Here is an 11,436-nt window from a genome sequence, read left to right on the forward strand (position 1 = left end):
CTATCGGAAGGAGAAAATAACAGAGGCCAACCAGAGAATACTGAGAAGCCAGGCAGCTAGTAAGCCTGATCTTTATTAAAACTGTTGCAACAGGGTCCTCACTTACTACACACCCAGGAGAGAGGAGGATTACCAGAACAATGGCGTACAAGCCCTTGTATAGACTCTTTGAAATTGCCACCCTGTAAGCTTAGAGGCCACCCCCCAATATATCATACATACATCACAGAAGGGGCAGTCTACAGCAGAAATCCTCTCTCCCAGAATACCTGATAATAGTGACTGATTGCATTACCTGGGCAGCCCATTCTTTTGTGATGGTAAATGCTTTAGTTCCTGAATCCAGGTCACAGGCTCACCCTATTCATACAGACATATACCCTTAAGACAGGTAAGCAAAAGACAATGGAGAGGCTTTCCCATTTCCTTCCTCCTTGCAGAGAAATATTTGAGGTCACTGTGAGAGTCAAAATGGTTTGGGAGAGTCAAAATGACTCCAGGATTGTTCTCCTGTACTATTTCAGACACGTGGTTTATATACTTATGTATGTGTTTGCCTCGTACATTTATGATCGCTTGTTTTATATGTGGGACCTAGCCTAAAACATAGGATTTCTCACTAGCGGTCTAGAAAAGGGGTCTTTTTGAAACGTGAGATTCAGATCGTATCTCTCTATAATTTTTGTGGCTCTGTGTTTCGTGTATCGTCACCAGACATCCCGGTTGCCCTCGAGAAAGATGTCCGTTCTTTCCTCAGTGTGACCTCCTAAGTCCTGATCTCGTCGTTAAAACTCCTAGAAGAAAGACGGACGGCGAGGGTAAGACGTCAGCTCTATAAGTTCTGACTGGGGTGAAACACAGGAGAGACTGGAGACGCTTGATTTTTGTCTCTGAGCAACGCTGCCCTAAACAAAGATGGCGATGATCTCGCTTTCCGGGAGGCGGGGTGACGTAGCGCACAGAATAAAATGGCGGCCGTGACTTCTGAAGGAGCCCGAATATTGATCTTGGTTGGCTGTTTTCCCTGCGGGGAGGCTGCGGAAGTAGCTCTGCGTGCCGCCGGAAGTTGGTGATGGTGCCTGGCGGACCTGACCTGGTTGCGGACAGACCTTCTTCTCCATGCGGGCCGGGAGTGTGAGTCGATGGTGGAGGTTCTGCTCCACCCTGATTTGCATATGCTAATATATATTGATACATTTAAATATTTGCAGGTTGGCGGTGGCCGTTAGGGATGCTTCACCATAGAGGGTTGCCCGTTGTGCGTATGCTAATTTATGCAAATAATTGTCTCGTGTTTGTGTGAATTGGTCACCGGGTTAGTAATAAACAGGTTTTGTTTCCCGTGTTCTTATTGCATCGTTTCCCTAAATATCTCAAGGTGATCACATGGGTGACCCCTCCCCCAATGAAGGGTTCTCACAACACCCGTGTGAGGTAGGCTTGACCAAGAGAAAATGGCTCAAGATCAGCCAGACTAGTGTCAGTGGCTGAAGGGGGATTTGAACCCAGGCCTTACGGCATCCAAGTCCAATTATTGTGTCACTGTCTCTTTCTGTCCACCACTCCATTCTAATAGGATTTCAGGATTTTCATATGGGCTTAACTTGGATAGATAGATCTGTTATATTTGCTTTGCAGATTCTTAGATTTCTTTGTAAGAGCTTGGTGTAGAAATGATGGTTAGTAAGAAAAAAATTATTTTGTCATTGATATCCCATCATTCTTTCCAAATTGCTCTGAGGGGCATATGGAATTCTCCTTTCATCCTCTCAACAACCCTACGAGGCTGAGAGGGACTGGGTCAGAATTGGGTCATTGCTGAGTTGGGTGAGATTTGAGCCTGAGAGTTCAGTAATAGTTTCCTATTTCTGTTCTGGGCTAACTGAAACTTGTTTTTCTGTTTATCATCAATTTGATGTGGAGGTTTGAGTCTCTATGGTTTGTTTTTTTTGTTCAAACAGGGTCCTTCACGCAAAGCAACTGACAGACGCCCTTCAAAGAAGCTAAAATGTGAAAAGAAAAGCCTGGCCAAACGGGAGATACAAGGAGCCAATTTCTGTGCGAGCACCAGCCACCTTCTCTTCCCAAAAGAGACAGCCGATAAAGCCGCCTCAGGCGTGAAGTTTCCACACCTCAAGATGATGCTGCAAAGCGAAGGGAAGGAGGTTCCTCAAATAGCTGAAGAGATGCTGGAGGCTGAAGAGGATGGCCTCTGTGTGAAGCCATCAGCGCCAGGTACAGATGGCAAAGCCCTCTTCCAGCCCCGTGTCCAGAATGTGGAGGAAGAGAATGAGGAAGAAGAAGAGGAAGAGGAGAGCTGTGGAGCTCGGTTGTCGGATGACTCTGAGATGGAGCCAGAAGTGCTGAGTCAAGGCTTCAAGTTGGACAACAGCATCTTCTTGAACGAGGACAGCAACCAGCCACTGCCGGTAGACCGATTCTTTGGCAGTGTGGCATTTATGCAGGTAGGGGAAGGGGGTCAGCAGAAGGAAGTTTGGAGTTATGGCTGCAACCCAAATCCCACTCATTTAGGAGTAGGCCCTCATATTATTATTTATTATTATTTTATTAAACGTATGTAACAAAGTGACTTTTGATCCATTAAGGGTGCTAAAAATATTGCATTTTTTTTCCAATTCCCCCCCCCCAATTTTTTTTTATGGTTTTTCCTCAGGAGGGAGAGAATGGAGGGGGAACAGTTCTTTTCCACAGCTTCACAATTTCCAGAAACTTTACATGTCTAATCGGTTGTCCTGGATGTTCATGCATTCTAGGAATAACATGGTACCTTCCTGATGCTGTTGGACTACAGTTCCCATGATCCCATGCTGGCTGAGGCTGATGGGAGCTGGAGTCACACAGGGCCCCAAGTGGTCTGTCTGAAGCAACCTTGGCCCATGCATTAAGACTGTTCTTGGCTTGTTCCTTTCCTAGGACCTCCCAGCCCATCCTCTCTCCCGGGTGTCTGCCAGCAGGCGAGAGCTGAGAAAGGGACACTTCATAGCCAAGGACGATGATGACGATGAAAAGGAAGAAGTCGCTTGAGCACCGAGCACTGACCCGGTCACCTTCAGTAGCTGCCATTTCTTTTTCCCTGACGCAAATGTGCATCTCACCACCGTTGTTGCATCTTCTAGAGAAGTGCATCTTCTTTTTTGAAAAAGGTAACCCTCCCAGTTCAGATGTTGGAGGCAACGTCACAGACTGCGTGTGAGGCAAAGGCAGAAAGTCAGCAGAAAATTTGACAGCACTTGTTACGAACAACTCCTGACTCCCAGAAGGGGAGAAGAGCAAACAGTTCCCAGAAGCAGCATGTGTGTGGGAAACAAGTCAGTATCTTGATTCCTGTGAGAATGCAAGCTTGGAAGGTAGGAGTTGTGGGGTCACTTGGCAACTTCCTGCAGGCGCTTAGACCTCAGGGGTCGCACCAGCAAGCTTGGGAGGAGGGTTTGCAGGATCTCTCGGGCACAGTGAGAGATGCTAGCCCAGTATGAATGACTATCCCCTCCAGCCTCCTTTTCCAAAGAGGTAACGATCCACTTTGCCTACAGTATTTCTTGCACTGCTGATCACCCAGGTTGCAAGGCAGCGGCCTGGAACTGCAGAAGCTTAGTAGAGAACTAATTAAAAACGATTTATAGAGCCCTTAAGTTGTGTTAGTTCATGTTGCAAAGCGGCTGATGCCAGAGAAGAGAAATCTGCTCTCTGGATTTTGTTGCTCCTAATGAAGGGAAGACTGTCGGATAGTTCCCAAATGACAGTGTTATTTGTGTTGGCAGGATTTTATTTAATTTTTATTGCACATGAGGAAAACACAGCATGGAGGAGCAGTGCAGAAATTGAGGAGCCACAGAGCTAAGCAGGGCAGTGAGGGGGGTGTTACCAAATTTTCTACCTCAAGGAAGCTTCTACCCCAGTTGATCTGCCACAGAAGCCTAGACTGTTGCAGAGGATTTTGAGAAATAGTAGAAGAGCCCTGGTGGATAATAGATGTGTCATCTAATCCAGCCTTCCAGATGTTGTGAGCTCTATAAATTCCCAGTAACCACCCAGCAAGTGATCAGGGATGATGGGAGTTGTAGTCCAACAGTTAGAGGGCAACAGGCTGGGGAAGGCTGCTCTATTCAAACGTCTGACAGCAGCAAGTTAGGTGCCTCCAAATGGGCATCTGGAAACCAGGCATTCTCACAGTTTAGCTCCTCTTAGTCGCCTTAGCTAATTACAGCTGATAATCCTTTCCTCCACTAATCTGTCTAGCTCTTTATAGTAAGTTAGGCTAACCTGCATCCCTCCAGATGTTCCTGGACTCAAAGCATACTTGACAATTGGTTGTACAAACAAGCTAAATTGGGAGCTGGAGTCTCAACATTTGGAGGGCTTTAGGGTATCCTCCCTGATTTAGAGAGTCAAATTGAAAGGAAACCACCTCTGTTTCCTGCACGCCCCCCCCCCGAAAGTAATTGAGAGGTATTTTATTTACTGTGTTTATAGCCCACATTCTTCTTCAAAGAGCTTGAGGTGGTGTACATGGTTCCCCCCCCCCTTATTTAATCTCCACAACAGCTTTGTGAGGTAGGTTAGCCTGAGAGGCAGCGACTGGCCCAAGGTCAGCCAGTGGGGCCAAGTGGGGATTTTGACCCCGGTCGCTCTAAGCATTATCCCACACTGCTTAGAGAACCATAGTTGTCTGTGTGACATCACAGTGCTCACTGCATTAATCCCTGTCCTCCTTTCTATTTCCATGGCTAGCAACCAACATTTTGCATGTGATACACTCCTTGGGTCCTGGTGTCATGGACTTGTTGGATGCAGAGGAATGGTAGGAAGAACCAGCTGGGGAATCCCCAAAGGGAAGAAGGCTCAGAGACAGGGGATTGGTGGGAAAACAATGAGGGAGAAGACTGGGAGGAGAAGGTGTTGGAAGCTGAAGAGGTAACAGGGCTTGGTGAGAAGGGGGAGTTGGTATGGGGGGAGCATACAGTTGTCCTAAATGTATAGGACTTGTTTCTGAACAGACGTGCTTAGGACTCTACTAGACAGGAGAGCTAGATATGCTACAGAAATAAAATCAGGGCTTTACAGGCTCTGGGCTTGAAATGAAGGATACCAGCATATGTGATTGGTTTCTTATTTTTCATGTTCCGTTCTGCAGTACTGCAGGATAAGCCAGGCTGAAAATGGCACAGAAAACATAAGGCAGTGAAGCCATTTTCTGTTTCTACTACTTGATTTAGGGCTTCTCCATGCTTTGCATGGTGGAACTTCCGCCACACGAGTACTCATATAGGTAAACAATGAGCCTTCCATTTAAACATTGCAAAATCCCCATAGGATGTGGAGAAGAATCCATTGTTTGACTTGGGTGACCGCATGGGCCCTGGCCAATAGGCACCCACATCAGGGAAATAAATGGAGTTGCCAGCATTCGGGAGTTCAAAAACGTGTGCCCTTCCTCCTGATGGAGACAGCCACGTGCAACTGAGGTCAAGGGCCAGAAGGCATTGGGACTCCACAAAATAAAGGCTCATCGGCCAGACCACCCACCCAGGTGCTCAGGAAAAAGGTACATCAGCCCACAACTTAGAAGTCAGTCCCTTGGCAAATGGGGGGGGGGGTCACTTCCGGATCTTGTGGACCCCTTTCCGTTTTCGGTAGATCTTGCTCTTGTCACAGCTGAGGTTGTGGTAGGCTTTCTTGTGGCAGGCAATGTGCACCAGTTTCAGATTATGGACTGTAAACAGCAGCTGATAGAAGTATTCCCAGTTCACTTCCCTGCCGTCTCGGCCCTTTACAGCTTCTGCTAACGTCGGGAGGACCGTCCGCTTCTTCTCAATTCTGAAACAGAAAGCAAGCCCTGTGGATGTTAATGTTTAGAGCCTTTTTCAGAATTTGGAAACAAACAAATGTTTCCTGGGGACCCAAGGCAGTGCACGTTCTGTGCAAACCCAGGGGAAATAGCAGAATTCTGAGTCCTGAATCTCAGGTCTCAGGGCTGTTGCTTTTCAAGTTCGTTTTAAAGTAACATCCATTGCCCCACCCAGCATTGTAATGTGGCCCCCAGAAGGCTTAGCAACACAGCCCCTGAGCTGGAATAGGTTGTCCAACCCCAAAATTGGAAGAAATCAGTCTGCCTTCCAGTGCCTTTTGTCTTTCCAAAACGGCAGGAAATGCCCGTTCAGATATTGCACTTGTACCTACACGTGGTCGAGGTTCCAGGTGCTAAAGAGGACTCTGCTCTCTTTGTTCCCATACGGATTGATGGAGTGTTGGCTAGGGCAGTTTTCTGCATCAAAAGGGCCCTGCGGAAAGACGACAGCATGAAATAATAATACAGTAATGTTGTTATTTATACCCTGCCCATCTGGCTGGGTTTCCCTAGCCACTCTGGGCAGCTTACAGCATATCTAAAAACATAATAAAAACATCAAACCAAATAAAAACCGAAGCTGAGAGTTCATGGGGAAAAGGGAATACATAAATTTACATAAAAATAAACAAGTTTAAATAAATCTCTGCAAGGGGACAGGGTGTCATGGAATGAGGATCACAGCTCCCTCCTGTGCCCTTGTGAAGCAGGTTAGGCTGAGAGGCATCAACTCTCAGCAAGCTTTGAGGCCGAGTGGAGGAATCTGAACCCTGGTCTCCCGAGTCCTAAACCCTAAGGCAGTGGTTTTCAATCACTGTGCTGTGGCACCCTGGGGTGCCTTGAATGATGCTCAGGGGTGCCACAGGTAACACTGGCTTCTGACCCTCTTCCCTCCCTCCTGATTCCCTCTCACATCTTTGCCTCCCAAAGGCTTGCACAGCTGCTTGTTGCAGTCCTGGCTACAAGCTCCACAGGTGAATAGTGCCTCTGGGGCCTTGGAGCAAGCAAGCAAGCAGGTGAGGGAGCCCACCCAGCCAATCCGCCAGCCCTTGCTGTTGGGAATGGACAGACAAGTCCCAGGGCAGTGTGAGGAGGTACCTCTCTTTGAGGGGACAGCTAGGAGACCAGGCACAGTGGCAGCAGCTGCCCGGAGGACTCCCAAGAAGAGGGGAGAGGAAAGGAGGCCGAGGGGACGTTCCACAAGGGAGGGTGTTTGAAAAAGGGTGAGAGGCTGCCAGCTCTGCAGGCAAGATGTGACATAACTGGGCTTCTGAGCCCCACAGGGGTGCCACAGAAAGAATGTCGGTGGTCAAGGGAGACGTGGACTCAAAAAAGTTCTAAACCTTTGCTCTAAGGAATGCAACTGAGAACTAAGCCAGTTGGGACACTGCAAGGGCCTATCCAGCTCTGCCCAGCCCTACAAAGGGAAGCTCGGAGGCCAGGTTTCAATCAGAGGCTGAAGAGAATCCTGCCAGGGATACTGCCTGCTCTCTGTCTCCATCTCTGTCCCACTCACGCTGCTGCCGTCGGAGGTTCACCTCTTGCCCGCCGTGGATTCCCTTCCCACTCTTCTGAACTGTTTCAGTTGCTGCTTTTGAAACACCATCCTTGCCCGTCCCTGCCTTGGACCCCAAAGAACTAGGACCTCATTTCCCCCAGACATGGGGGTCTGAAGCCCACCAGAACCTGTGAAAAGGGGTCCTTAAGGGGTATGGCTTGAACATGCGAGTGAATCTGCTGACCTCATCAGAAGTCTAGGCAGCTGGCCCAGAGGTCAGAACCCCTGGCTGTTGGTGGCCAGTGGTTTTTTTTTAAAAAAAAATAATAATATTTTTATTCATTTTACAACACAAAAATATAAAAACACATAACAAAGTTTTTCACAAATACATTTTTTTGGACTACCCTCAGCTCTTCTGCAAATCCTCCGTTTTAATCCTCCTTCCGCATTTCTTAATTTAATATTGGCTTTTATTAAAAACCTCCTCCCTCTTATTCCCTTTTTTTACAATATTTCTAATATATTTTTTTTCACAGAGCCTCTTGCAAACCTACAAACATTATTTGTTCATCGCATATACTTTTTGAATAGTCTACAGATTTACTCCAGTCTTCAGTGAATCTGTGGTCTCGTAGGCCTCAAATCCTTCCTGTTAATTTATCAAGGTGGCCAGTGTTTTTCTTGGTTGGTTTGGAACTCTATATTGGAGTGGAGAACATGTGGCCCTCCAAGCCTCTCCATCTGGCCCCCTGATTTCTGCCTAGGCAACACCCCTCGAGTCCTGCTCTGCACCTTCCTTGGGTGTTTTTGTCTGGCTGAACTGTGTCCTTGAACTGTGATAAGGCCTCTTGCTTGCCTGGATGGAGGGGGAAGTCTGGCCTACTAGTATACGGGCCCCCGAAGGTAACTTAGGAGGGAGTGTGGCCCTCTGCCTGGAAAGTGTTCCCCATCCCTGCCCTGTATCTGTTAGAACTCTTTTTTTTTTTAAGACAACCGGGTACGGACACACAGTTTTGCAGCACCAGAAACTAGTTTGAAACTTACTTGACAAGAGAACCAGCCTTCTGGTGTGCAAAGACAGACCTTCTTATCTTCTCTCCTGTCAAAATAACAGCCATTGTACCTCTCTGACTTTAATTTCAACAGCATCTCTTCTGCAATCTCTTTGAATTTAGCTTGGACGGCCGGGTGGAGTGCCGAAGCATAGTTGCCGACCTTTATTTAAAACAAAACAAACAAAGCTGTGGCGTATTCATGTATTTGAAGATTCCTACCCTATGTTTTGGCTGAATGGATCTTCAAGGTGGTTCACAAATGCATTGGGTGGTATTCAACTAAGTTTTACTCAGAGGCGACCCATTGAAATGAATGGGTCCAGTTTAGTCATGTTCATTCACTACACTGAGGCTGCTCTGAGTACAACTAAGCTGAGTGGAATCCACTAACTAAAAGGAAAAATGTAGACGAAAATGTAAGATGGGTAGCTAGCCCCTCTGCCCCCAAAGTCTTCAAAAAATGTTTTTTGTGCCATATAAGACCACCTCAGACTTGTGATTTTAAATATTTGTGTGTGTAATCGGACAGTCCTGTGTCCAGTAGGGTCCCCTGCTGTGTAACTCCCCAGCTACTTCCCATTTATAATCATTATAATACTGTTTAAATATGACCTTTAAAACTTTTACTAGCTGCTTCCATATGGCCCTCCCTGTGATAACTGATGCATCTAAAAGGTGAACTATGGGCTGCATCAAACATGCATTACCTCTTTCATGTAACCTCGGATCCTGCTCTCACAGCTGTAGCGCATGTAACTGGACTTCGTCTTAAAGCGAGAGTCAACCCCTAGGAGAGAGGGGGGAAACCCCATTAACCTTCTACCCGCATCTATAAAACAGGCCCTTCTTCTGAAAGCAGTTCTGAAGCCTTTTTAATACCCAAGGTGTGGGGCGAAGAACCCCTATTTGATCTTACTCCTGTACAGGCAGTGTGGTGTAGTGGTTAGAGTCCCAGATTATGTATTTCAGGCCTGAGTTTTTCTGGCCTTTGGCTCAAGATCATGTCACTATCTCTGCATGAGCTGAGATTGAGAGGTGTGCAGGAATCAATGCTTTGTGTTGGGCTTCCTCTTCCAAGGGGCTTTGGACGCACCCAAAATGAAACATCGACTCCCTTGCAAGGTAGTAGACTCTCCTTCCTTGGAGGTTTTTAAAGAGAGGTTGGGTGGCCATCTGTCAGGGATTCTTTAGCTGTGATTCTTGCATCGCAGGGGGTTGAGCTAGATGACCCTTGGGGGTGCCTCCCAACTCTGATTATATGAAAAGTGTAATGTTTAGCAAAGAATAAGAAGAAAAATACAACCCTCCTTAAGGGGCGTGTCAGCACCGAGGCAGAGCTCACCTTCGAACCATCTCCCATCTTCCTCTCTGCTTTCCCCTGAAATATTTTCACTGAGAGTCTGAATGAGGTCAGCCAGCAGCTTCCGTCTCTTGGGGGCTTCCTCGTCAGAGAGCAGCCCCTGAGCTGCGCGAATAACATCATCCGTTCGGCTAGAAAAGGCATCAAGAAACCGCTGGATCTCGCTCACATCTGCAAGGTTGTTAGAGTGGGGGGAGGGTGTGTGCAAAATTATTCGGGGTTGCTCGTTCCTGCTTTAATCAAGATAATATTTTACATTATTATTAATGGTAGTGAAAATAATCAGTAATTAGTATTAATTTTTAATCAGTATTAACAGCAATAATGAAACGCTTAACATTTTCAAAAAACTCTCAAGCATTTAAAGCATTTGCAATATCTGACTAATCTGAATGCATCAAACCTGGATTTATCTGAGTCAACATGGTTATATTTGTGGTGCGACCAATTACAGTAATTCATGAAAGGAAGGGAAGAAAGAGAAAATTTCTGCTTTGTACAAAAGTCAGCGTGTTTGATGTGACCCTTAAAATGTGCATGCTCACCAACAACGGAAATTTCCCAGTTAACAATATTATTTCATAATTTATTAATTTCATACAACGCTATGTGATATTTGTTGGCTGGGTTATGTGCATACACTCAAAATGCATGAGGACGGTGGATGTTTTCAGGCGGAGGAATAGAACAAAACTCCCTGTCCTACTCACAGCCATGCCAGCTCTCTCCTGGGGGTAGCAAGATGAGTTCCGAATGATCTGGAATATGCTGAAAATACCCTTCCGTCACCTCTGTGCCGTCCTCATATAAGCACAGCCGGCAGTCAGTGTAAGGGAGCTGTTGGGAAGGTGACACAAGGCACATGGAGTCAGGGCAGCCGTCACAAGACACAGGAAGATTCCCCCGCCAGCCCTCTCCCCAGACCAACTTTTATTCTTTTCTTACATTTATGTCCCACCTTTCTTCCACCATAGAACCCAAGGTGGTGTGTATGTGGACTCCCATCCAGTCCTCAGTCCCCAACCTGCTTAGCTTCCGCAAGGAGGTGGCCTCATCCCAGCCAGAGCACTGGGATTTTGTTCAGATGCCACCCTAAATCAGTTTGCTTGCTCTAAACCAGTGTTTCCCAAACTTGGGTCCCCGGCTTTTTTGGACTACAATTCCCATCATCCCTGACCACAGGTCCTGCTAGCTAGGGATGATGGGAGTTGTAGTCCAAAAACCGTGGAGACTCAAGTTTGGGGAACACTACCCCGCTTTCCTGGATTAAAGAAGGGAGTTCTATATGCCCCTGGGATTCCCTTCCAACTCCAGTTCTGTGATTCTATTAACAAGCAACTTGAGCACCTGCAGTTCCTCAGCGGCTCCAGCAGGGGCCGCTGCTTGCACTTGATTTCCGCGGCGGTCCTAAAGCCCGCTGCATACCCAACCACCTCAACTGCACCTGCAGGAAGGCGCAGGCCTTGGAGAGCAACTCCTTCAGGCTTCTTGCCGCCACTCCGAATTTCCGATCGCTGCCGAGGCTACGGATTTTGAACGCTTTGGGTGCCATCGCGCCGCAGGCGAGGCTCGAACCCACAGAACCTAGCTTCCGGGTCTCGGCCCCGAAAGGAGCGGAGCTCTGATTAGTCGACAGAAGTGCTTGTCAAGCGTT

General features: G+C 47.2%; 2 protein-coding genes across 3 annotated transcripts; one reads left to right on the forward strand and one right to left on the reverse strand.

The window, feature by feature from the left end:
* Positions 1-948: 948 nt before the first annotated feature.
* Positions 949-3,650, forward strand: LOC310769534 (UPF0688 protein C1orf174 homolog). Of its 2 annotated transcripts, none has more exons than XM_083629007.1 (3): positions 949-1,134; positions 1,962-2,465; positions 2,935-3,650. In XM_083629007.1, exons 1-3 carry the CDS (start codon positions 1,120-1,122, stop codon positions 3,043-3,045), a joined length of 630 nt encoding a protein of 209 aa, XP_083485133.1. In that variant the 5' UTR covers positions 949-1,119; the 3' UTR covers positions 3,046-3,650. The 2 variants fall into 2 exon arrangements, with proteins under 2 accessions (XP_083485133.1, XP_083485132.1); XM_083629006.1 differs by lacking the exon at positions 949-1,134 and adding an exon at positions 1,217-1,258.
* A 116-nt stretch (positions 3,651-3,766) lies between these two features.
* On the reverse strand, positions 3,767-11,377 carry DFFB (DNA fragmentation factor subunit beta). The gene is made up of 7 exons (XM_083628926.1): positions 11,227-11,377; positions 10,493-10,619; positions 9,765-9,953; positions 9,130-9,209; positions 8,412-8,582; positions 6,199-6,299; positions 3,767-5,835 (listed from the first exon to the last, which is right to left on the reverse strand). Exons 1-7 carry the CDS (start codon positions 11,332-11,334, stop codon positions 5,616-5,618), a joined length of 996 nt encoding a protein of 331 aa, XP_083485052.1. The 5' UTR covers positions 11,335-11,377; the 3' UTR covers positions 3,767-5,615.
* Positions 11,378-11,436: the final 59 nt, after the last annotated feature.

This window comes from Podarcis filfolensis, assembly GCF_964270895.1.
Source record: "Podarcis filfolensis genome assembly, chromosome: 8".
Classification (NCBI taxonomy): Eukaryota; Metazoa; Chordata; class Lepidosauria; order Squamata; family Lacertidae; genus Podarcis; species Podarcis filfolensis.